This window comes from Carcharodon carcharias, chromosome 8 (genome assembly GCF_017639515.1).
Source record: "Carcharodon carcharias isolate sCarCar2 chromosome 8, sCarCar2.pri, whole genome shotgun sequence".
NCBI classification, from domain to species: Eukaryota; Metazoa; Chordata; class Chondrichthyes; order Lamniformes; family Lamnidae; genus Carcharodon; species Carcharodon carcharias.
Genome location: NC_054474.1, coordinates 139,370,116 through 139,393,982, shown reverse-complemented (window position 1 = coordinate 139,393,982; position 23,867 = coordinate 139,370,116). Strand labels below are relative to the sequence as shown.

The 23,867-nt window shown below is 41.0% G+C and overlaps 1 protein-coding gene across 1 annotated transcript in view; it reads left to right on the top strand.

The window, feature by feature from the left end:
- LOC121280817 (probable voltage-dependent N-type calcium channel subunit alpha-1B) overlaps positions 1-23,867 on the top strand; it is a 226,806-nt gene that overhangs the window by 112,994 nt on the left and 89,945 nt on the right. The window contains exons 20-26 of the mRNA XM_041193080.1: positions 3,469-3,565; positions 6,426-6,586; positions 11,876-12,013; positions 13,848-14,049; positions 15,365-15,529; positions 18,741-18,851; positions 20,165-20,248. Coding sequence (XP_041049014.1) covers positions 3,469-3,565; positions 6,426-6,586; positions 11,876-12,013; positions 13,848-14,049; positions 15,365-15,529; positions 18,741-18,851; positions 20,165-20,248 — 958 coding nt within the window. The remainder of the gene's footprint in view (positions 1-3,468; positions 3,566-6,425; positions 6,587-11,875; positions 12,014-13,847; positions 14,050-15,364; positions 15,530-18,740; positions 18,852-20,164; positions 20,249-23,867) is intronic.

Below are 23,867 nucleotides of genomic sequence, written 5' to 3'. Positions count from 1 at the left end.
CAGCATTGAGAGGGGGAGGGGAGGTGGAGCCTCCTGGGAATTTAACTGACAGGAGGCCCAGCGCTGTCCAGGTGTGTGCCTACTTACCTTATAAATGTGTCAGGCCTGGAGAAATGTGACTTGGGGTTCCCACTGGTTCTCCGGTGGCCAGCAATAAATTCTGCCCCAGGTACCATACAAATTGTTCATGTAAATAGACTTAACAAATACATTGGCTCCTTTAAAGAACGAACAAATATCACCAATGATAAATAATAGGGTTTTGTCAAAAAGCCACTCATTATTTCATGGGTGATTTTTAGGCTTGTTTTCACATTGCAGTTTTTATGTACAAATTGGTTGCCACATTTCTTACATTACAGCAATGACTACACTTCAAAAAAAAAAGTACTTCATTGGTTGTAAAGCACTTTGGGACATCCTGAGGTCATAAAAGGTACTATATAAATGCAAATCCTTTAAATCTCAGCAATAAAGCAGTTGAACTGTCTGAACCAGATCATAATCGATTGTCTGACTTAAATTAGTGACAAATTAAATTAAGTTTGGGCTCAGCTTTAGAAGGCCTGAAATTCCAATCAACCCATAATCTGAAATATGAAGTTCTGGTAGGCAAGTAAGTGAAGCTAATTATGGTCATAGAACAGTTTCACAATCACGGACCAGACTTTTCTGGCCCTGTTGGAGTTGGCCGTCATGGCATTTAAGTGGCAACAATGTGGTGAGAAGGCCAAAAATTGATTTGCTTTGCATCCCACTAATGTGATGCAAAGTGAGGCCTGAATGGAATCGTTCCCCCACTGGCCAGATTTATCGTTACACAGGCGGGAAAGCATGCTGGCCCAGAACACGCCTGGAGAAGTATGACGTACAGGAAGTTGGGACTTACCGTTAAGGCCTTGCTGAGATCGCGGACATCTGAGGAGCAGAAGATGCTGGAGCTCAAGAGCTACCAGATCTTCAAGGAACACGTGCGTCTCATGCTGGGTGGATCCTCATGGACATGGCTGCGCCACGAAGCAGCTCTCTGAAGGTGGGAGCTCTCCATTGATGCTTCAGGTCTGCTTCGGAACATCACAGCCTTCATCATGGGCTGCTATGGATGGTCAGCGGTGGGCAGGGGGGATGGTCCAGCTGTGAGTGGGAGAGGAAGGTGTATCAGGGGATGGGAATGGGGGGTTGGGAAATGAACATGTCGGGGTGGGGCGAGGTTGGAAGGGCAGGATGATGGTTTGTGGGGGTGAATTTGGGAGGGGGAGAGGAAGGTGTAACTGGGGAGAATGCGGCAAGTGGGAAGGTAGGTGCGTGAGAGTTAGTGTTGTTGTCCCTTGAGGTTTGAGATCCCTGTGGATGTGTGATGGGCTTGAGAGTGTGAGAGTTGAGAGTGATGAGGTGGTTGACTTACACTGGCAGAATGGATGAGAATATTCATCCTCTTCCTGCACTGGATGGCTGACCTCCTCTGTGCTCCGGCGGTGCTGATCGCTGCTGCCCCTGCCTCCCAGGCCAGATTTGTGACTCTGGTGGACCTCCTGCAGCCAGAGCAGGGGTGGAGGACGTCGCAGTGACTTTCCACTGCGTCTTGCAGGTGCCCCAGAGAGGCGTCATTAAATTTGGGGGCTGCCATCTTCTTTTCTTTTTGGGCCATCTGTCGCCTGGAGCAGGCCTGGTCTGAAGATGTGAAGTAGGCTGCGCTCTGGTGTGCTTTAAATATGGTGCGCAGAGTGAGGAGCCGCTGTGGCCAAATTGTGGTGGGCAAATCTGAGCCCACCCACCATCGATCCAGCGTGTTCCCGTGAACGCATAATTAATGAGCTGGGACATGCCGGAAATGGGACAATACAGTGTGAAAAGCTGCCATTCTGGCCGGCAGGTAAAATGTCCCTTTTCCTGCCCAATACCACACTTTGTGTGGATGATTCCTCCCACTATTGAAGATGGGGAATTATCACAATCATTTTGACTTTTGTCTCCTGAATTGAACAAGTACATCACAACAAAGAAACCAACTAATCCCTTCAAACTACAACGCAAGGTACCAGATTTAAATTAGTGTTGAAGAAAAATAATTTAATCTGTCACTTACCATTGCCCGCAAAAATGATTTTTAATAAAATCATGTCTTTGTTGCTATACCTGCAATTCACAACTCGTCACTTGGATCAATAGCCTGAAATCCTGCATTAAAGTGCACATATTTTAGTCTCCCTCTGTCCATAGTTTGTTCCACCACCCCTTTTCTTGCAAGAAATATTTTACAAGTGTATGTATTTGGAGAATGAATCTTAAGTGGTCTGCTTTTAGTTTAGATTTAGTTCATTCTCAGTTCTGTTATCTGCCAGCAAGTAATATTGGATAGAGTGCTTCCTGGCCGGGTGGTTAGCTCAGTTGGCTAGATGGTTAGTGTGTGGTTCCAAATAACACCACCAGCACAGGTCCATATTCTATTCTGGCTGAGGTAGATTTGGGACCTGCTTCTTCACTCTGTCCCTGAGAGTAGAAAGCAATGGCCAGCCACCACTGACGGGGGAAAGAAAAGCTGCCCAGGAAATGTCTCAGACTGAAGAATCAGCAGGCTGAGCATGCATCATCTTTCCAGGTCATTGTCGTGTCACTTTCCTTTCTTATCAGGGCTTAAGGCCATGATTGTAATGTCTCTAGATGGAGCCTCCATTTTCTGCCATAACAGAGTGGATTCTTCCTACCTCGCATCCCTTGGTGGATGATAGAGTTTGATGGATGATGAAGAGTTCCCAGATTTTGCTCTTAGTTGTATACGGCACGGTGATAACCACAGGAATTAAAAGAATTTCAATACAAGTTAAAGAGCTAATCCTGTGAAAATTTGTTTGGATAACAAGACAGAAAATAATGAACGTTTCATGTAGAATTTACTAGGATTTTTCCTAATATAATTTAATTTTTGGAATTCACTGGATTTGAGGCAATATATGATTTACTTCCTGACTATCTATCTATAAGTAGTAACTGAACAAATATCATTACAGTTTCCTCAATGAGCAGATTAAATGTATATTACATTAGTTAGATTAACATTGATTTGCTTTCTAAAATATATTTTAAAATGCAACATCGTTTTAAATGTATACATGCAGAACAACTTTGGACCAAAAATTTACTGTTGATGTCTTATCCAATTGACTATGCCCTAAACTGAAAGTACATTGCTTCCTCCATGTAAGGAATTGGTTAAGTATAAGTAGATATTTCTCCACTTCAGTAGCATGTTCTTCTTGTCATTCTTGTTTGTTTTGTCATTTCTCACAGAAGTGTGACTTTGCATCCATCTATAATCTTGCCAGTTTCATCTCCTATTATAAATATGGTTCCCAGGCGTGCCTGTGTATTGACATCTGCTCTGTACTTTGTGTTTAGTTAGCGTGACACAGACTGGATAAAGTTAGATTTAATTCAATCATGTATGATTCTTTATCTTTACATGTACAGCGGAAACAAAGGAAAGGATCTCAACACCATCAAATCCCTGCGTGTTCTCCGTGTTTTACGGCCACTGAAAACTATCAAGCGTTTGCCAAAATTAAAGGTATTGAGTTCTTGCCTTATCGCGCTCACGCAGTAAAATCCTCTCTTTGTAAAAATCAAGAAGCTAGCTGGGGGCTCGGTTAGCTCAGCTGGCTGGCTTGTGATGCAGAATAATGCAAACAGTGCAGGTTCAATTCTCATACCATGATCAAACTTGCCCCTCGCCTGAGGTGTGGTAACCCTCAGGTTAAACTCACCACCAGTCATCTCTCTCTCTCTGTGGTCCTCTGGGACTGCAGCAACTTTCATTTCATTTTTTAATCCCAGAGCGGTGGTTTTGAGCCCCACATTGAATGATGATTCTTTGCCTTTAAATATTTTGTTCAAAATGCTTCTTTTATTGTTTTTTTTTACCAATGTTAAGAGCATAAAGTTTTGTTTTCCAAGATTGACTTTCACCCGATCTGAATGGTTGCTGGGAGGATAAATAATATACATGTCACTCCCAGACAGCTTGTATTACCATTTGAATAACAATTTGAAAAAAACGGTGATGCTTTGTTTAATAATTAGGTGAAACAAACCAAAAAAATTCCTTATAATTATTATTTTTGCCATTACAAGAATTTGACTGTTAAAATGGTTGCTTTCTGAGTAGTTGCAATTTTGTTTCATTAACTGATTTTGTTGTGAAGCCAACAGTTATGAGACACCAGCTTGCAGAACAATTGCATAATTCAGCAACAGGAAATAGCACCATACTTAAGACAGTCACAGGCTCTGACACTGACACTGCAGCCTGAATCTTCGCTCCCCTGTCAGTAGCACAGATTTGGGAGAATTCCTGGACCTGTGAACCCGACTCCTGAAAGATTGCCCTGGATGGTCAAAGTTTCGTTCCAAGGGCTCTGGGATGTACTGGGATTCGTGACTGCTGACCCTGGAAACAGTTTGGAGGCAGCACAGGGGCTGCTGGGCAGAAGGCTAGCCTTGGTGATCCAACACGTTGTCCCAGCTGCCAAAAAAACCCAATAAAGCAAAAAACAGCCCTATAGCCTTCACCCCCACATCCGCATTCATGCCTTTACCCCTCTCGGACTCCCCATGTCCCATCCTTGCCAATGTTTGGCACCTCATGCCCTCACCCATGCCCACCCATGGACCTCATAGCCTCCATGCAACCCATGCCCCTACACCCACCCCCATGGCCTTTTATACCCCCTATGCCAACTCATGACAGCCCATGCCCCCACACCCATCGCCCTTTGCCCTGTCACCCTCCATGACAAATCATCCAGTATCACCATGGACAGTCCTCAGGTCCCATGCTGAGAGGAAATAAAATAACATATTAAGTGCCTATTTATGAATTTACTATGAAAAATACCTCCCATTGATAAAAGTTCATTCACTACATTTAAATTCCTTTGACCACTAATCCCTTATAACAGCAAGCATTTATATTCATAGTCCCACTACAAAGACTTTATAAGCAGTTGCAGCTGTCAATCAAATTCTGAACTGACAGACACCCACTGTGATAATGATAGGTTGTAAAATCAGTATAATCAGCACTAACCCAATAATGATAACCCTCAGGCTTATGTCAACAGAGTGAAATAGCAAGCACTGATTTTTAACACTGCAAACAATTTATGTTTCAAATATTTAAAGGGAATGAGATTTAAATGCCTTAATAACTCCCTTGTCAGTTTCAATGAGCTGAAAGTTCTGACGAGTTTATCCATTTTTTAAAATGTGCATCCGTTTCTACTTTTAACAATCCGGAAAGGCACTTAACTTCTCCCAAAGATGTTCTGGGACCATATCCAAAAAGGTGATATACTTCTCCAAAGAAATCTGCTAACTTTAGACCTTCTCCTGATCGGCCTAAAGTGCACAAGTGGGTATCCCGCTAATGAAAATTGGATCTCACTGAAGGCAGCAGCACTTTAACATTTGTAGTTGCCTCCATAAACCATGCATATGCAAAGTACTATCTGCCCCAATTCCTGCCCCGCCCCCCCCTCCAAAACCAACCTGTGAAAATGGTGGGGTTCAATTTTGAGGTCAGGACTACCGAAATCGAGGCTCTGGAGCCATTTTGGATAAGCGGGGAGCCTCTTGGTCAGCACAAAAATTCAGGCCTGCATCTCCATGCCTGCAGGAAGTGCTCCTCCCCCGGTTTTGCGGCACAAATAAACGCAGCCATGTATATTATCTTACTTATGCAGCCCAGATTTTGAGAAGTGATCAGTTTTCTTGTGCACTGCATTCTGTGTAAAAATTATATACTTTTAAACAAAAATACATTTGGCAGGTTATCTTTCAAAAATCCTGGCCAACTGCTTCATTTCTACCTACTTATCCATCTATTTTCCAAAATAAAAATGGTTTGAATTGTGCAGTGCAGCACCCATATAGTTTTATTTGTAGTCACATTTGGCACTTAATGATAATTTGCCAGAGAAGTTGAGAGTAAGAAACCAGTTGAACTGAATTGAGTCAGCTTGAGAAGGCCCTTTCACACCACTTCAGCTTAGCACCAGTTGCATTTTAATTGGTTCAAAATGGAGCTTTACGAAGCTCTGAATAGGCATATCAGCTGACATTGTTTTGAGATGTAACTTAGACATTTTACTGTTAGCAAAGTATCGATAATCCTGTCAAATGGTCTGTAATGCAAAAATGTAACTATCATTTTACATTGTCTCCTCTGGTTAGAGAGATGCAGAGCTGTCTGTACACCTTGTGTCTTTTATCTCACCAATGCTCGAAACTGGTATCAGTTTTAAATTTATTGGCCAATCCTACATGTCGATCAGATGCTCTGACTAAATGGTCATTACATGCAGAATCTGTGGGTCTAGTCTTGTTTGTCACTTCTTGTTAGTATCTGACTCAAAATTTGCTTCTTTTAGGCTGTCTTTGACTGTGTAGTGAACTCCCTGAAGAATGTTCTGAATATACTCATCGTTTACATGCTCTTCATGTTCATCTTTGCTGTCATTGCTGTGCAACTTTTCAAGGGTAAATTCTTCTACTGCACTGATGAGTCAAAGGATTTGGAAAAAGACTGCAGGTAAACCACTACAAAGAGAACCAATGGCCGTATTAACTGGAGGATCAATATAACATTGAAGTGTTTGATTTTGGTGTAAATAATTGCAAAAACTGTTTTAATTCTACCTAATTTAAACAAAATGTAATTTCATGTTATTAATAACTGAGTTCTCCTTTTGTGTCCTAGCCAAAGTTATTCCTCAACCAACATCACTAAAGCAGATTATCTGCGCATTATCGCATTGTTGTTTTTAGGAGCTGGCTGTGAAAATAGACTGCCACATCTCTGATGTTATAACTACCCTCCAAATATAATTGGCTATAAAGCACTTTAGGATGTCTTAAGGTTGTGAAAGGCACACTATACCATTGCAAGCCTTTATTTACGGAAGCATAACCATTGTTTAGCAATACAGTTTTCCTCACAAAGTTGAAGATGGCTCTCAGTTACAAAATAAATTCTAGAGTCATTTACGGCACAGAAGAAGGCCATTCGGTCCATTAAGTCCATGCTGGCTTCCCATGGAACAATCCAGTCAGTTCTACTCTCCTGCTCGATCCGTGTAGCCCTGTACGTTTATTTCCTTCAAGTGCTCATCCAATTTCCTTTGAAAATTATTTATTGTTTCTGCTTCCACCACCCTCATGGGCAGCTGGTTATTACCACTTGCTGTGTAAAAAAAGCTCTTCTTCACATTCCCCTTCATCTCTTGCCCATAATCTTAAAGCTTCTACCATCAGCTAATGGGAAGAGTTTTCCTTGTCTACCTTATCTAAGCCTGTCATAATCTTATACACTTCCTCAAATCTCCCTTCAATCTTCTTTGCTCCAAGGAGAACAACCCCAGCCTTTCAAACCTAACCTTGTAGCTAAAGCTGTCCATCCCTGGAACCATCCTGGTAAACCCTCTCTGCACTCTCTCAAGCACCTTTATATCTTTCCTAAAGTGTGATGATCAGAACTGGATGCAAACTCCAGTTGAGGCCAGCATAACTTCCTTACTTTTGCGCACAAGGTCACTATTTATGAAGCCCTGGATCCCATATTCTTTGCTAACCACTCTCTCAATATGTGCTGCCACCTTCAAAGATCAATGCACACTTCTCCCAGATTCCTCTGTTCCTTTAGAATTATGCCGTTAAGTCTATATTGCCTCTCCCTATCCTTTCTGCCTAAATGCATCACCTCACACTTCTCTGTATTGAATTCCATCTGCCACTTGTCTGCCCGTTCTAATAGCCTATCTATATCCTGGTGGTGGCGATTCAAATCACCCTCACTGTTTGCCACTTTGCCAAGTTTGGTATCTTTGGCAAATTTTGAAATTTTACTCAATGTTCCAAGATCCAATCATTTATACGTAGCAGAAAAAAAGTACTAACCCTTGGGGCCTACCACCTTCCATTGTGGAAAAACAACCATCTACCACAACTCTGTCATTAAGCAAATATTTTATCTAATTAGATACTGATCCTCTATTCCAGAAACCTCAATTTTGTTAACCAGCCTTTTATGTGGCCCAATGTAAAATGCTATCTTAAAATCCATATGGACAATATCCACTGCATTCCCTTCATCAACTGTCTCTGTACTTCATCAAAAAATCAATTAGATTAGTCAAACACAATTTGCCTTTTACAAGTCTGTGCTGGCTCTCCTTGATTAACTCAAAACTCTCCCAAGAGCCTATTGATTTTTTTCCCCTGATTATGGATTCCAAAATCAAATACTCCCCACTGATGTTAAACTAACTGGCTTGTGGTTGCTAAGGCTGTCCTCACACCCTTTCTTGAATAAAGGTGTCACATTTTCCACTCTCCAATCCTCTGGCACTTTCCCCATATCTAGTTAAAATTGGAAGATTAAGGCAGGCCCTTCCACTGTCTTTACCCCCCCCCCCTTAATTTAGTAACCTGGAATGCAAGCCATCTAGACCAGGTGGCTTATCAACCCTAAGCATAGCCAGCCATCCCAGCATCTCTTCCTTTTCAAGTTCCACACTATCCATTGCCTCTGCTCTCTCCACTTCTTCTGATATTTTGACAGATTCCTCTTCCTTAGTAAACATCAATACAAAGAACCTATTAAGTTCTAGCCTTGCCCTGCACCTCTAAACATATATTACCCTCTTTGCCCTTAATCGGAACTGCTCCACCTCTAGTACCAGCCTACTATTTACATATTGGTAGAAGATTTTTGGGTTCCCTTTTATGTTGACTGCCATTCTATTCTCATACTCCATCTTTGCCAGTCTAATTTTCCTCTTCACCTCTCCTCTCAACCTATTCAATTTGATCTGGTTCTTGAAGCATCCACCTGACATTCAACATACATTCCTTTGTTGTTTCATCATAACCTTTATCTCCCTCATCATCCAAGGAGCCATGTTTTGGCTGCCTTACCTTTTAGTCTTTATTGGAATGTACCTAGGTTGTACCTAATACATCTCTTACTTAAAGATCACCCATTGTTCCATTACAGTCTTTCCTGTCAGTCTCTGGTTCCATTTTACCTTGGCCAGATCCCTCCCCATTGCATTGAAATTAGTCCTCTTCCAATTTGGAGGTTCTATATTATGTTGCTCCTTGTTCTTCTCCTTTACTAATCTAAACCTTATGATACAATGATCACACTTACCCAAATGTTCCCCCACAGACACTTGGTCCACTTGCTCCACCTCATTTACCAGCACCAGATCCAGCAATGCTTTCTTCCTAGTTGGTCTGAGAATGTACTGATCAAGGATGTTCTCCTGAACACAGTTCAGAAATTCCTCTTCCTCTTTACCCTTTACTCTAATATTGTCCCAATTGTTATTTAGATAATTGAAGTCCCCCAGTGACACCACTCCATAGTCCTTACACATCTCTGTGATTCCTGCAGATTTGTTCCTCCATCTCTCTGTCACTATTTGGAGTCCTATAGAATACCCCAAGTAGTGTGATCTTACCTTTTTCGCTGCTCAAATATAACAAAATGGACTCTGTCCTTGCCCCAAAGACGATCCCATCTTTCCAATACTGCAATGTCCTTAATTAAAATAATGCCTTCAATCTTTTCACACCATATGCTCAAGTTTCAAACTTTATAACGTTTTTCATAGTAATCAGCTTTTGACAGACAAGCTGAAGCAAAGCCCTGATTTTAACTCCGGGCCAGTTTCGGGTGCAAAATTAGAAACTCACCCACTGCTCCGGAAATGAGGAATGCTGTATTTTAATTCCTGGGCCTCATTTAATTCTTTCCTGCTGACTCCTCACCATGTCAGGTGGGAAGCTGCAGAAAATTGCCCAGAGTCCACCAAGACCAGCTAAGTGGCAGGATCCACTGTCAGTTTAGTCCTGAAAGATCCTGCAAATCTGTGGCCTGGGAGGCCTAAGCTACTTTTGTGGAGCCTCCAAGAGCAAAAGTCTTGTTTCATTTAACCCCACAAGAAAAGTCCAAAAGATAATGGGTTGGATTTTGCCGTTGGTGAGCAGGGGCGGGGCCGGCTCGCCGATGTACAAAATGACACAGATGTCAGGGGGATCCCCCATCCTGCCCCATTTAAATTTTCAGAAAGGCGGGGGCGCAGGAAAATCAGCTGTGGGCCCGCCAACCTGTCAATGGCCACTTGAGGCCACTGACAGGATAATTAAAACAATTAACCGACCTGCCTGTCCAACCTTAAGGTTGGCGGGCAGGCCAGGAGCCCAAGCGGCCAATAGAAAAAATATGAAACTTCATCCACCGGCGGGATGAGGTTTCATGTAGGGCTTAAAAAACTTTAATAAAGTTTTTTGTGAAATTTATTAACATGTTCCATCTTGTGTGACATGGTCACATGAGGGAGACATGTTAAGGATTTTTTTATTTTTCTAGTTTTAATGTTTGAACAAGTGTAAGTGATTTCCCTGAGGCAGCACTTAGCCTCAGGAAGATGTGCGCTCTTTCGTGCGCATGCGAATCCTCCCCCGCCTGCACAGGAAGTGCATAGCACTTCCCGCCGAGTGGGCCTTAATTGGCCCATCCACTTAAAATGGTGGCAGGATCTGCTTCTCCAGCGGGGATCAGCTCCCTGCCTGCCAGAGATTGGGTCAGGCCCGCCCGCCCAGTAGGCAGAAAATTCTGCCCAATATTTTCTCATTTCCATTTTCAGCCTTGTCTAGCTCTGTTCCGCTTTCTCTCTAGTTTGGCTTGGCTGTAAACTCATTGCGGAGTCTAGCTCAGACTTCCAAATTAAAATTGCAGTTCTGGTGACCCCAATGTTAAAAACGGTGCCACTTGATTTGGGTGTGTGGTCTTGCTGCCTGCTTGGGCGTTCAGGTTAAAATTGGAACTGGTCAGCTCCCTGTCACTCCAGAGAGATTAAGTACCCTGATTAGTTTTAACTCTTTCACCGTTTGAGTAGAGTTAAGACATCCCAAATGTGATGAAAATCAGGCTGGATTTACACTGGACAAGCAATCTTCCACTCTAACCTCCCAGGCAGTGAATGTCTCTTCCTGCCAATAAGCTACAACTCTCAACTGGTTCAATAGACAACCTATCCAAGTTCTGGTATGATAGCCAAGTGGTTATGGTACTGGGCTTGTAACCCCAAGATCAGGAATTCAAATCTCACCATGGCAAATTATGAAACAATGTAATTTCATCTGGACAGGGAAAAGATCCAGACATCCTATCCAAAGGCATATAACTGGCAGCTGTTTGTTTTTGGCTTCAGCTACACCATTAGATAAACCTGTGTAAGGTGTACACTGGCTATCATTGACCTACATACCATCCAATTGATTTAACACTCTTCACGTTGGGTTAGCCTTCTTTGTGATTTTTGGTATATTGAGACCTCCAGGGAAATATTTCACTGACACCTAGATTGACATTTCATTGTAGCAAAGTGTGCTTTTGTTACTTTGATTTTGCCGGTGTACCTTAGTCTAACTGTGTTTGATATCTCGGGTAAGAGATCTAGATCAATGGAACTATTTTATCCCATGTGAAAATATATTTGAGAATCAAGCAAAGAGCTACACATTAATGGGAACTACATGTTAACCTTCCATTTTGAAGAGTCATACTGGACTCGAAACATTAATTCTGTTTCTATCCCCACAAATGCTGCCAGACCTGCTGAGTGTTTCCAGCACTTTTTCTTTTTTACTTATGCTAATGGAGCTTTTGTAATATTCCAAAATCTCCAATCCCTCAAATATTTTCCTCAAAACTTCTCTTGAGCAGCAGAAAATTAGCCAATAGAAGCACTGATGAGGAACTACTCAAAACATAAGTATTATTCCTACTGATCCAGTCCCTGTTATGTTACAGGGGTCAATATCTAGTTTATGACAATGATGAAATTGAGGCAGAACCCAGGGAATGGAGGAAGTATGATTTCCACTATGATAATGTGCTGTGGGCCTTACTGACACTATTCACAGTGTCAACAGGTGAAGGCTGGCCAACGTAAGTACCAACTATTGTAATCATTGTTGTTTATGTAATCCGATTGCTGGGAGTTATTAAAAATATTACTTGGAATTAATTGTTGCAAAACTGTAACTTCAGTTGTCAAAATTTAAATGCATTAGGCTGAATAAGTTTTAATGACAGGTTGCTGAAAACTCAGTGATTTAAAAAAAGCTGCATGATAATGTGGTACAAGGATTAGATTAAGGGAGTCTGATCTGTCCTTTTGGTCAGCAATCACTTTTTAAATCATGCCCAACTTTTAAAATTTGATGGAATGAGTTTTCAATTGCTGCACTCAGACTTGTCACCTCTGATTATATATTGGTCACGTCACTTTAAAGTAATTCATTGTAAGTAATACTATATAAATGCACATCTTATTTCAACTGCCTCATTGCTGAAGGTAACACGCAAGCAATGCATTATGTCTTATGAGAAAGGTGTTGACATTATCTCATTGACTGAAATTTTATCTATTTTGAGCAGATCAAAGTGACTGATACTGTCTCTTTTCTTGGCTGAAACTCTTGGTAGTGTTCTTACTGCTGCCTGGAAGAATCCTGATAAGTACAATTGTGTGAAATAATAAATGTAGTATATGTGCAGTGAGATGATGAACAGTGCAGGTTTCAAAAAAGTGGCCTGGATACAAAACCCAAAAGCAATTTATTTATTTTTTAAAGTTTTGACTCATGAATCTCCACAAAGGCAAAGCAGTACTCATTGTGCTTCACTTGCAGTAATGGTATTCAGGACTGGGGAAAGGAGTGTTGGGGTTTCGGGGGTGGGTGTCTTTGCACGGCAATGTAATGAAACTCTGAATATTTTAGGTGTCAGGTGAATTTTTGATCTGACTCTGGTGAAAGATTGAGGCTCATAGTGCTGGAAACCTCTATGATCAGAGGTGAGAAGCTGTAATGGTGAGGTGATACCAAGCTTGGGTATTAAACATCTGCACATGGGAGGAGGACAGGAATACTAATAGAGGTGAAGAGTTCTTCTGTGAAAGAATGATGGTCAGTGAATTTCCATGACCATGACTTTGCAGAGGAGGAGGATCAGCATGCAGGAAGAGTAGATGGTAAAATGTGGAGGAACACTGAGACCTAGTAGTTTATGAATAAAATAAAGAGAGGTAGCAGAGGAAGAATGGGGAGAGAAAGGCTGTAGGCTGTTGGAAATATCAGGAAGGATGATGCCACCTGAGGTGCAACTACATAAGAAGAGTTGAGGGAGATTCATTATCAGGGGCAATTCCTGGATTTGAAGAGGGGACAGAACTCATAGTTACACCTATGGCTTTCATGATATAATGTCAATGCTTCCAAAATTTTGGAGTAGAAACTATTTGGGGGTTTTCTCATTCTCCTGCTGTACTGGAAATTCTAGAGATAGGGTCTTTTTTGCAGTTCCTCTGAAGTTATCATGAAGGCTTGAAGAAATCTCAATGGAAATTCTAATTATTTATAGCTATAGTAAATCAGGATATCTTAAGTGACAAGATTTGCATACAAATGAGTTATATAATGTTAAAGGGAACAGGTTCACTCTAAAAGCATACATTTATTATGATACTATCATGTTTATTTGCATAATTAGAATTATAAATCCATTAAACAATTCAAAATATGATTTTAATAACCATTGCAGCATGTTAAATTTGGAAGCATCTATGACTTGGCATAGAAGGTTTATGTTCTTTGTGGACATTCTGAATAACTCAAACTTTGCAGATTTTGAGTTACAGATTTTCTACTTATCAAGTGAAGATTAGTTGTCCACACCAGACTGTAAATTAACCTCAAAGTTTCTGTTCTGTCTTCCTCAGAGTTTTGAAACACTCCGTGGATGCTACAGAAGAGGATCAGGGACCCAGCCCTCGCTACCGCATGGAAATGTCCATCTTTTATGTTGTGTACTTTGTTGTGTTTCCATTTTTCTTTGTGAATATTTTTGTTGCACTCATTATCATTACATTCCAGGAGCAAGGTGATAAGGTGCTATCTGAATGCAGTCTTGAGAAAAATGAGGTACGCATAAAAAAAATTACCAACTTAATTATTTATGACTCCATTTCTAAATTTCCTTGAAGCTGTTTTTTCACCCCTGGGACTAAAGGTCAGATAAATGGATAGTGATTTCCTTTTCCTGACAAGCTCATCCAAAATGAAATGTAATTAAGATTATTTAATCCAGTCCCCATTAATCACAGGTTCACAATAATGTTGACATGTAATGCCCCCCAAACTGGCTATCAGAATATTAGGACAAGATTACCATGGTCTGATTTCTTACTTTTCAATGAAGTGCACCTATTCATAACAGCTATATGATAGTTGAAAATATCTTTTCTACGTTGCTTGTTTTACCTTATCATAAGACCTGTCGTGAGAATTAAGAGCTGAAGCAGGCCATTTGATCCCTTGACCATGTTCTGTCATTCAACAAGATTATGGCTGATTTTTTTTAACCTCAATTCCACATTCCCACAATATTCCCCATTTTCAATCAATTACTTTGACAAGTTGTAATATTAAAATTATTCTGAAAGCTCAATTAATGAAAAACACTGAAAGGCTGATCTATTTAGAGCACAGATACTGGAAGGTCCGTGTAATGGTGATGAAGCAGTATATATCATATAAAGGTACAATTCAACTGTTCAATATGGAATGGAGAGAGAACTGTAAATGATGGAATAGATGATGCTAAGAGTGTTTGGTGGTAGAAAGTATTAATATAGGAGAGAGAGCACACTCTTTAGGCAGTGAGTACAGGTTGGAGGGACTGAATACAAGATAGCAGCTGACTTTAGGATGGGGAAGGAACTGAAAACTAGAGGCAGAGACAGTGAATAGGGGGCACCCAGATTTTATAGGAGTAAAGGGCATATTATAGTGCAGACAGTGCACTGCAACAGAATAGTCATGAGAGAGTTAGTGCAGGATACAAAAAGCCAGAGAATGAAAATTCGTGATCTTATGAGTGAAATCAGCTAAATTACTCTTAAATGATGGCTGCCTGTGAGTTCTCTTCATTTCTCACATTTGTGATGAATTCCTATGTCATGGTCCAACACAAGGCACTAGGATTGAAGTGGCATATGTGAAAAGAATTGAAGGTAGTGCAAATGTAGTAGGTAGTGCTGCACAAAAGTTCATTGTTTTCTTATTTCACTGTTAATTGATGTAGCCGTCTGATTGAAATCTATTGCCTGAGGATTTATTTGAGTTGCATGTTTGAATATTCTGTAACCTTTACCTTGCCCTTCAAATGGTACAAACCAAGAATGGGCCAGTGATGGTGACCTTGTCCAATTCAGACACATTGGCTTTTCTCTTCCAGAGGGCCTGTATTGATTTTGCTATAAGTGCCAAACCGCTAACTCGCTACATGCCACAGAACAAGCAAACTTTTCAGTACAAGATGTGGAGATTTGTGGTCTCCCCTCCTTTTGAATATTTTATAATGGCCATGATTGCAATCAATACCATAGTACTGATGATGAAGGTAAGGTGCATCTGCCAACATTCTACAAAACTGGAGTAAGTGCTGCACGTAAACACAATTAGCAATTTTACTTCTGCGGTTTTACTTTTGTGACAAAGTCAAATTCTCCTGTTTTAAAGAACACCAGCTTGTCCGTTATGTGGCATTTTATCACAGGGGAGTTGGTGACGTAATGATAGTGACACTGGAAGAGTAACCCAGAGCTCAGGCTTATGCCCAGGAAGCACGAGTTCAATTCCCACTATAGCAGCTGGCGGAATTTAAATTCAATTAATAAAACCTGGAATTGAAAGCTTGGGTGGGATTCTCCAGCCCCACCCGCTGTCAGGATCATCCAGTCCTGCCGAATGTCAGTGGGCTTTTGGCTGGACTGCCACATTCCTGCCACAATGGGGCCGGAAAAATCCCAGCCCTACTCTCAGTAATGGTGACCATGAAACTATCATTGATTGTCATTCAAAACCCATCTGGTTCACTAATGGCCCTTTAGGGAAGGAAATCTGTCATTCCTTGGTCTGCCCTACATGTGGCTCCAGACCCACATTAATGAGGTTGACTATTAACTACCTTCTGAAATGGCCTAGCAAGCCACTCATTTCAAGGGCAGTTAGGGATGGGCAACAAATGCTGCCCTAGCTCGTGACACCCCATCCCATAAAGAAATAAAGAAAAAAAACAATTCAGTCGTCATTGTGAAACTTGGTCTTTTAGTTTCACATACACGAGATCCAGTCTTCTTTCAGAGCAAGTTGAAAATGTCTGAAATGATTGGTTACTGCATAATTGGACATTTACATGATTGTGAGCAAATACAGTAATACTTTTGACCATGGGCTACATCAGATCAGTCAATGTTCAATAGAAATAAAAATGGGGAGAGATATGTAATAGGTGGCTGAATGGATGTCGTCTTTTTTATGCCATCACCTAAAGCTCAAGTGCAAGAGTCATCACTGAGGATCCCACTGACAATTGGAAAAGATCACTTTGTTAATCTGAAAGTTTAGCATTTAGAAGCCACTTGGCTTGTCCACCAGTCTTCTGACCATGTGGTTATCACACATTTACATGGTTAAAATTTATAACCATATGACCATAGTAAGATTTGGAACTGATTGCAAAACTGTAATCCAATTCAGGAGTACTTATTACATCATAAAGTGTGATAAAGAAGTGGTTTATAACAGTCATTTGAACCCCGAAATCAGATTAAAATAATCTATTATGTTTTATAGTGTGTTAAGTTAAATTGGTTGGCAGTTTTATTTAATTTTAAGTTGTTTTATGAACAGCACGGCCACTGTTGATAGATCACTTCATATGACTTACATGCGTTGGTGTTTATATCAAAGAATTACTGATTTGATGGCTTTCATATGTATATTTATTGAGAGGAAATGTGTGGCTTATTACCAGTGCATTATATGGAAAGTGTAATAAAAGCTCCTATTAGCCTACATAAGACTGTCCTTGAGGAAATTAAAGTTTTAAAAATCAGCTAATTTTTATAATGCTCTCCATGGAACAAGCAGTTTAAAAAAAAACAGAATTGCAAGATAACAGATAAACAAATCATTGACAGCCTAGTCAATCATTGAACAATCGCTAAACTTCAAAAAAAAAGAGAATATTATCAAACAATTTTTTAAAAATCGGCATTTTATTATCTAAGGGATGTCTAAATATGGCAACTATTGCTTCAGTATATCACATCACACATACTGAGCAGGATTTTATACGCCAGCAAGCAGGGGCGGGGCCCACTCACCGATGCGTAAAATGATGGGCGGTGACGTTGGGTGGAACTCCCGACGTCACCCCGCCCCATTTAAATTTTCAGATAGGCGGGGGTGCAGCAAAATTAGCTGCGCGCCTGCCGACCTTCAATGGCCAATTGAGGCCATTGACAGAGTCAATTAAGTAATTAAAGGACCTGCCCGTCCAACCTTAAGGTTGGCAGACAGACCAGGAGCCCCGGTGTGAATTAGAAAAAGCATGAAACCTCATCCACGGGCGTGATGAGGTTTCATGTGGGTTTTTAAAAATTTTAATAAAGCTTTTGTAAAAATTATGGACATGTCCCAACTCGTTTGACAGTGTCACATGAGGGGACATATTAGAGAAATGTTATTTTTCTATTTGTAGCTTTTTGACATTTAGAGCCGATCTCCCTGAGGCTACATTTAGCCTCAGGGAGGTGAGTGCGTTCTTTCGTGCACCTGCGTGAAAGAGCGCACTCTTGATTTTGGGATTCCCCCCCCCCCCCCCATGCCTGCACAGGAAGCACATAGTGCTTCTGTGCAGACATCACGCTGGGCGGGCATTAATTGGCCTGCCCACGTAAAATGGCGCCGCACCCCTAATCGGGGGCACCAATAGGAACCACGTCTATGCGTGCCAGTCCTCCAACTTCGCCTCCCGATGGGGGGAAAATCCTGCCCACTGAGTTTCTGTCTATCTGGCGTCTCCCTGTCTATATATTTCTGGTCAGTTGACGGCTTTGTTTACAGTGATTAATAATGGCTTCATCTCATACAATAGGGGACCTTTATGTTACATAATGGTGCACTGGATAATAATGCACATCCATATTGGGCCACATCTCAGAAGAATATGAAGTAATTCTACAGTGTTGTGCTTTTGCATTCAATCAGAAATTGCAGGCTATTTAATTGGTCTGTTTCCTATATTTTTATGCAGTGTAGGACATTGCTGCAGCCACTCATGAAGTGATAGTATTAGGTTTGTAATATGATGCTACACACAGGCAGCTGCCTCTCATCTTATTCCCGCTGGTGAGTGATGGATTAACATCGCCTGTTGAGAAAACCTTGTGAAAATCTGGATTCCAACAGGGCCAGAATAGGAAGCTGTTGCTAGTGCATCACTAGTTGATGCTTGAAATCAGAGAGGAGTTGTCAATGTCATCTTGTATATAATTAGGAATGAATGAAGGAAGTGCTGATGAATGTTTCATGTGGACATTGATGAATAATGAATGCACTTCTGGATTTGATCAATCAACCTGCAACATAAATCAGTTTTCTAAGATCCTCAACACAGCTGTGTTTAAGCGAAACAAATAGACCCTCCTTTCTGGGCAGGAAATTATTTCATTCCCTGTACAGAAAATTGTAACCTTGTTTTTTTCTTTATTGACATTCTCCAAAGGGCTGCTACTGATTCTTGTATTCTTTTACATTTCATGTAGTTCTATAATGCTCCTGATCCCTATGACAGAATGCTGCAGTACCTGAACATATTATTCACTTTTCTGTTCTCCATGGAGTGTGTACTGAAGCTCATTGCATTTGGTATTCTGGTATGTTATATTTCAATTCAACTGACAAGCAAGTTGTAATGTAGTTTATAAGTAGAAAAAAATCACAGGGTGCCTCAGTGAAAAAAGATCTTGTGAAGATATTGATTCAAATATATTTTATGCAATCAAATAAAGAAAAAAAAATGTTTTCATATAGCCAGTCAAAAGCTGCAGCTCAACAAAGACCTGTACATATATAAGTTCATCAGTACTCAGTGGTTGGCTTTGTTGGGATGTGGCTTTAAGCCCCTCTTCAGAATTTGAGCACATGACCTCCTCTGATACAGTTTGAGCCCTTTTCCTTTGGATAAACTGCCTGTTTGAATGAACCAAAAGATCTCATTATCCTATTTTAGGAAGAGCAGAAAATGATTCTAGTATATATTCCTTTCTCAACAAACTTCACCAAAATAGTTGCTGCTTCTAGGATCTGCTGTGTACATGATGACTGTCTCATTTGTCCACATAACAATTGGTCTTGCACTTCAAAATCTTTTGATTTATGAAAAACTCTTCAGAATGTTTCCAAAAGATGCAACAAAACACTTTAGAAATGCAATGTAAAACCATTCTGTGATTCAGAGATCTTTTCAATCTCTAATCTGCAAAATTCTTGCTGCCTGTTTTATAACTATACATTTTGCCACTGGTGTTAAGCACTGCCTCACTATTTCTCATAGTTATGTTTCTTTCACTTAATGGTTCATAACTGCTTCCATAAATTGATATAAATATGGGATGCCAAAAAGTGTAATTAAAGCAGTATTTTATACCTTGTCATTGCTACTGATTGTGATGTATTGCTAATTCTAAGGGTGTCAAGAGTATAAATCCTTGTCTGTGATTGGTACTAGCCCAAATCAGCAATGGTGGGAAGGCCCAAACTATAGTGGCAAAATTCTGTGTTTCAGTCTTCCCAGGGAAACTGGAGATCTAGGTATGTGTCCAAGAATTCATACAGAAAAGTCCACTCAATGGCATCTGGTTAAGATTGAATGTTGACAAAAAGCTGTCTGCCCGAAAGCATTATTGCTTTACAAAAAGTTCCAGGTTGGTCCATTGAACGCTGTGTGAACTTCAGTACTGCAGCAGCTGTGGCATAAGGCTGCCTCCTGCTGGTGTTGTTGCACCTTGTCCCAAAGTGCACTTTGGGTTATTTAACATACTGCACAATCTGTGTTGGAAGTGAAGCTAAAACTACTTCATCTTAACCTAAATTGAGTCACATACACAAGCTGTCATGTGAGTTGGTATAAAGATCAACTTTTATTTCTTAGCAATCTGAGACTGATTTTTCCTTTTTTTTTATTTAGAATTACTTCCGCGATGCATGGAATGTGTTTGACTTTGTAACTGTACTGGGAAGTATAACTGATATTTTAGTCACTGAGCTGGCGGTAAGTGTATCTGCCCTAAATCAAGCTGTTGTTGGAAAACCTACCATCACTCCAAAGATTGGGGTGAAGTGTAATGCTGAACTGAATTCTTGCACTGTCTGCATTTGATTTTCTTTTTGGAACAAGTGATAAAGCATCACATTCATGATTTTGATTCATTTAAATTTACATGAAGAGGATTTGTTGAATTCCATGATTTGTACTGCAACAGATTTTCTGAAAAGGGGACTGGAAATATTGTGAAAGTTGCATCAAATGGGCATGATTGCAGACCTAGGGCCGAATTTTACTTCGGTGTGCAGGTGCGCGCCCAACACGCCGGAATGTAAAATGACGCGCGATGATGTCGGGCGTGCGTCCTGACATCATTGCAAACTCGCGCGATATTTCGTTCGGACGGCACATGCCAAAGTCACCTGAGCGGTCACCGATAATTGAAAGGCCTTTTAAAGCCATTAACAAGGTAATTGAGTTGAATTTTAAGCTGCCTGTCCAACAGGCAGGCAGGCAAAAAGGCCAAGCGGCCTTAACATTTTTTTAGGGAACTGCATCCACAAGTGGGATGAGGTTTCCTAAAGCTAATACTAATTAAATAAAAACTTTCTTTTAAAATAGAAACATGTCCCATCTCATGTGACACAGTCACATGAGGGGACATGTTTCATTTAATTTTTATTGTTTATTTTTTTAAATAGCGCTTCAATCTCCCTGAGGCCATCCATGCTTCAGGGAGATTGAAGCGCTCTTTCGCACGCATGTGCGGACTGTGCACCAGGTGCTACCACTCGCGAAGCATGCAACGTGGGCTTTAATTGGCCCACTCGCGTGAAGTAGCAGTGTGGAGCCAATCACGGGTAGCGTTCCGCTCTGCAACCGCTCCCGCCGAGCCCGCCCAGCGGCTGGAAAATCCTGGCCTTACTTTCCAGGGCTTGCTTGACCTTGAATCCACTCAAGATCAAAATAATGCAGCTTATGGTTGGGCTGCCATGGTTCGGATATCAAATGAGAAGAATGTGATGTGGCTTTCTCCTGGCTCAATGTCTTTCCAACCTCAACTTCCTTCGCACAACCTCCATTCCGCACCCCATTCAATTCCTGCCTTTGTTCCTAATTAAGGAACATGGAGAAGAACTGTACAAATCCATTGTGTTGGAGTCAGTACTCTTGCCTACTCCAGTCTCTGAAGGCAACAGATTGGGAAGAATTGAAATTAATCAAGTAAAATATCCTTTCACTTCTGGGAACTGGGATTGGATTCAGCCAGCCAGATCGTGGCAGATGGAAGTCTAATTTATTCTCTCTTCTGAGGATTATTATACAAGATCGGGCAGTAGTTTCAATCTGGGATCTAATTCAAGGGGACCCACAGCACAAAATCACCCACCATTTGGCTTTAGGTGACACACATTCTGCAGTCTTCCTTGGAAACTAGGTTAGAATGGAAGTGGTGTAAAGGGATTCTCCAAAGTGGTTGGTTTTGTTCTGCTCATTGGAACAATGGAAATGGTCTTAGTGCTGTTTTGGGTCAATAGAAAGTTAACACACTGGAGCAACCTTAAATGGATTTAGCGCTGCCCATGTTCTAATCCACAACATGGCTTTCCTTCACCCCAAAGAAAAACTGACAGCAAGAAAGACGCCAGAAATTATTGTTGGTGGTATTAGAGATCAGGAGCTTAGTATAATCTTCCTACTATTTTAACTGAGGTATTTACCTGCTGATTATAAGTGGGCTGATACATTTGTTAAAATAATGTGGAGAAGAATTTAAGAGAATCACATTTGACATTCATCCATTAATATTTAAAACAAAACTTTCTGTCATCACACTTTTCACGGTTTCAATATCAGCCCTTGTTTTAAGGGAGAGATCAGTTCTTGCAGCATGCCTGAGGTGAATTACAGTTTTTCAATATGAGCAATGAACCCAGTATGTTGTTGCTATTGTTAAGTAAATAATGTGAAAAGTGATAAAGCACCACATTCACCATTTTGCTTCATTTAAATTTACATGAAGAGGATTTGTTGAATTCCATGATTTGTACTGCAACAGATTTTCTTTTTACAGAATTATGACTTTTTAAAAATAGCTTTCCACAACTATGACTTAAATTAAAAGTGCTTTGAAAGAGAAATTATGTTTGCAGTACAGCTAATGTAATGTACTGGTCACATGTAAATCTTCGATCTTGTTGGAGGTAACTTTAGCTTTCACGTTAATGCAGTTTGATATTGAGCGGTTCCTGGGTATAGACTCACCAGAAAGCTGTTTCAGCCGGCATCAGCCACAAAGTTTTGTCAGTATGTTTCTACAAATAAGTCAATATTCATCAACGTCATTTCTTTTGGCCCCGGACACGAACTGGGAGTGGTCCAGAAACACCAGCCAAGTTCTGATGTGCACTCGGCTAGTCCTGAATTTTAAAGTCTCGGGAATATTTTTTAGTGTAGGGCAACGGTGATGACAATCTAAAATTAATTTAAGCTCCAAAGTGATGAAATAAGAGGGGGAATAGCAAGTCCACCTTGGTAGGTGAGCTATGAGAGATGACTGGCATCTTTCACCTGTATTTAACCTGGGATCTGGCTTGCTGACCGTTTGACTTAGCACCTCAAATGCTGTACATTTGAGTTGATTGGCCTGTGACGTTAAATCACTAACTTTTTTATTTAAATGGTGGTCATAACCACATCATTTTTTGTATTCAGCAAGAAAAATTTGTTGATCCTATGAATTTTTTTTATCGTTAGTAAGATCCAATAAAAATATGTAAGGGTTGCTTTACAGAAGTTGATTTCACAACTAATTTGATTCCTGTACCTGTTGGACTTAAGAAGTTGAGAGGGGCTCCAAACCTGGGAGGGCCGAGGTGCATTGAGAACATTAAAACTATGATTTCTCCTACAAGGTAACAATGGTGAATGTTATATTTCACCTAGTGACCTGGTGGAGTATTTCACAATGCAAGTATTCTCTTTAGGAAGGGATACGAGGGGCAGAATATTTCGCTCGTTGGGAGGACATGTGCCTGAGCCGAACAAGTGTAAAATGACACACAATGACATCGGGCGAGCATCCTGACACTCGCGCGATATTTCGGGCGGTGGGCGCACGTGGGAGTCGGCAGCTTGCCTGCCGACAATTAAGCGGCCTATTAAGGCCCTTAGAGTCATAATTAAAATAAATTTTTTTCTGCCCAATAGGCAGGCGAATCAGCCAGGCGGCCTTTGGGTTTTTTGTGAAACCTCATCCACGGGCGGGGTGAGGTTTCGATCAGTGATTTAAGAAAAAAATTTCCAACCGATTTCTAACATGTCCCTGCTCGTGTGACAGAACCTTTAAAATTTTTAATTTTTTAATCTTCAGCCCCCTGAGGCAGCTCTGTGCCTCAGAGAGCTTTTACTGTGCACACCTCCATGTTCACCCTCCCCCTCCCCCCCCCCACCATCCCACCAGTGCTGAGCACTGCGGCGCGTGTTTTATGTTAACTGGCCAGCCAGTGTGAAGTTGCGGTTGGAGTCTGATCGCCCGTTTCGGTAGTCCGTTTCGCGGCTGCACCCGCTCGCCCCCACCGAGTCCGCCTGACGCCTGGAAAATCCTGGCCTAGAGATTCAGTCC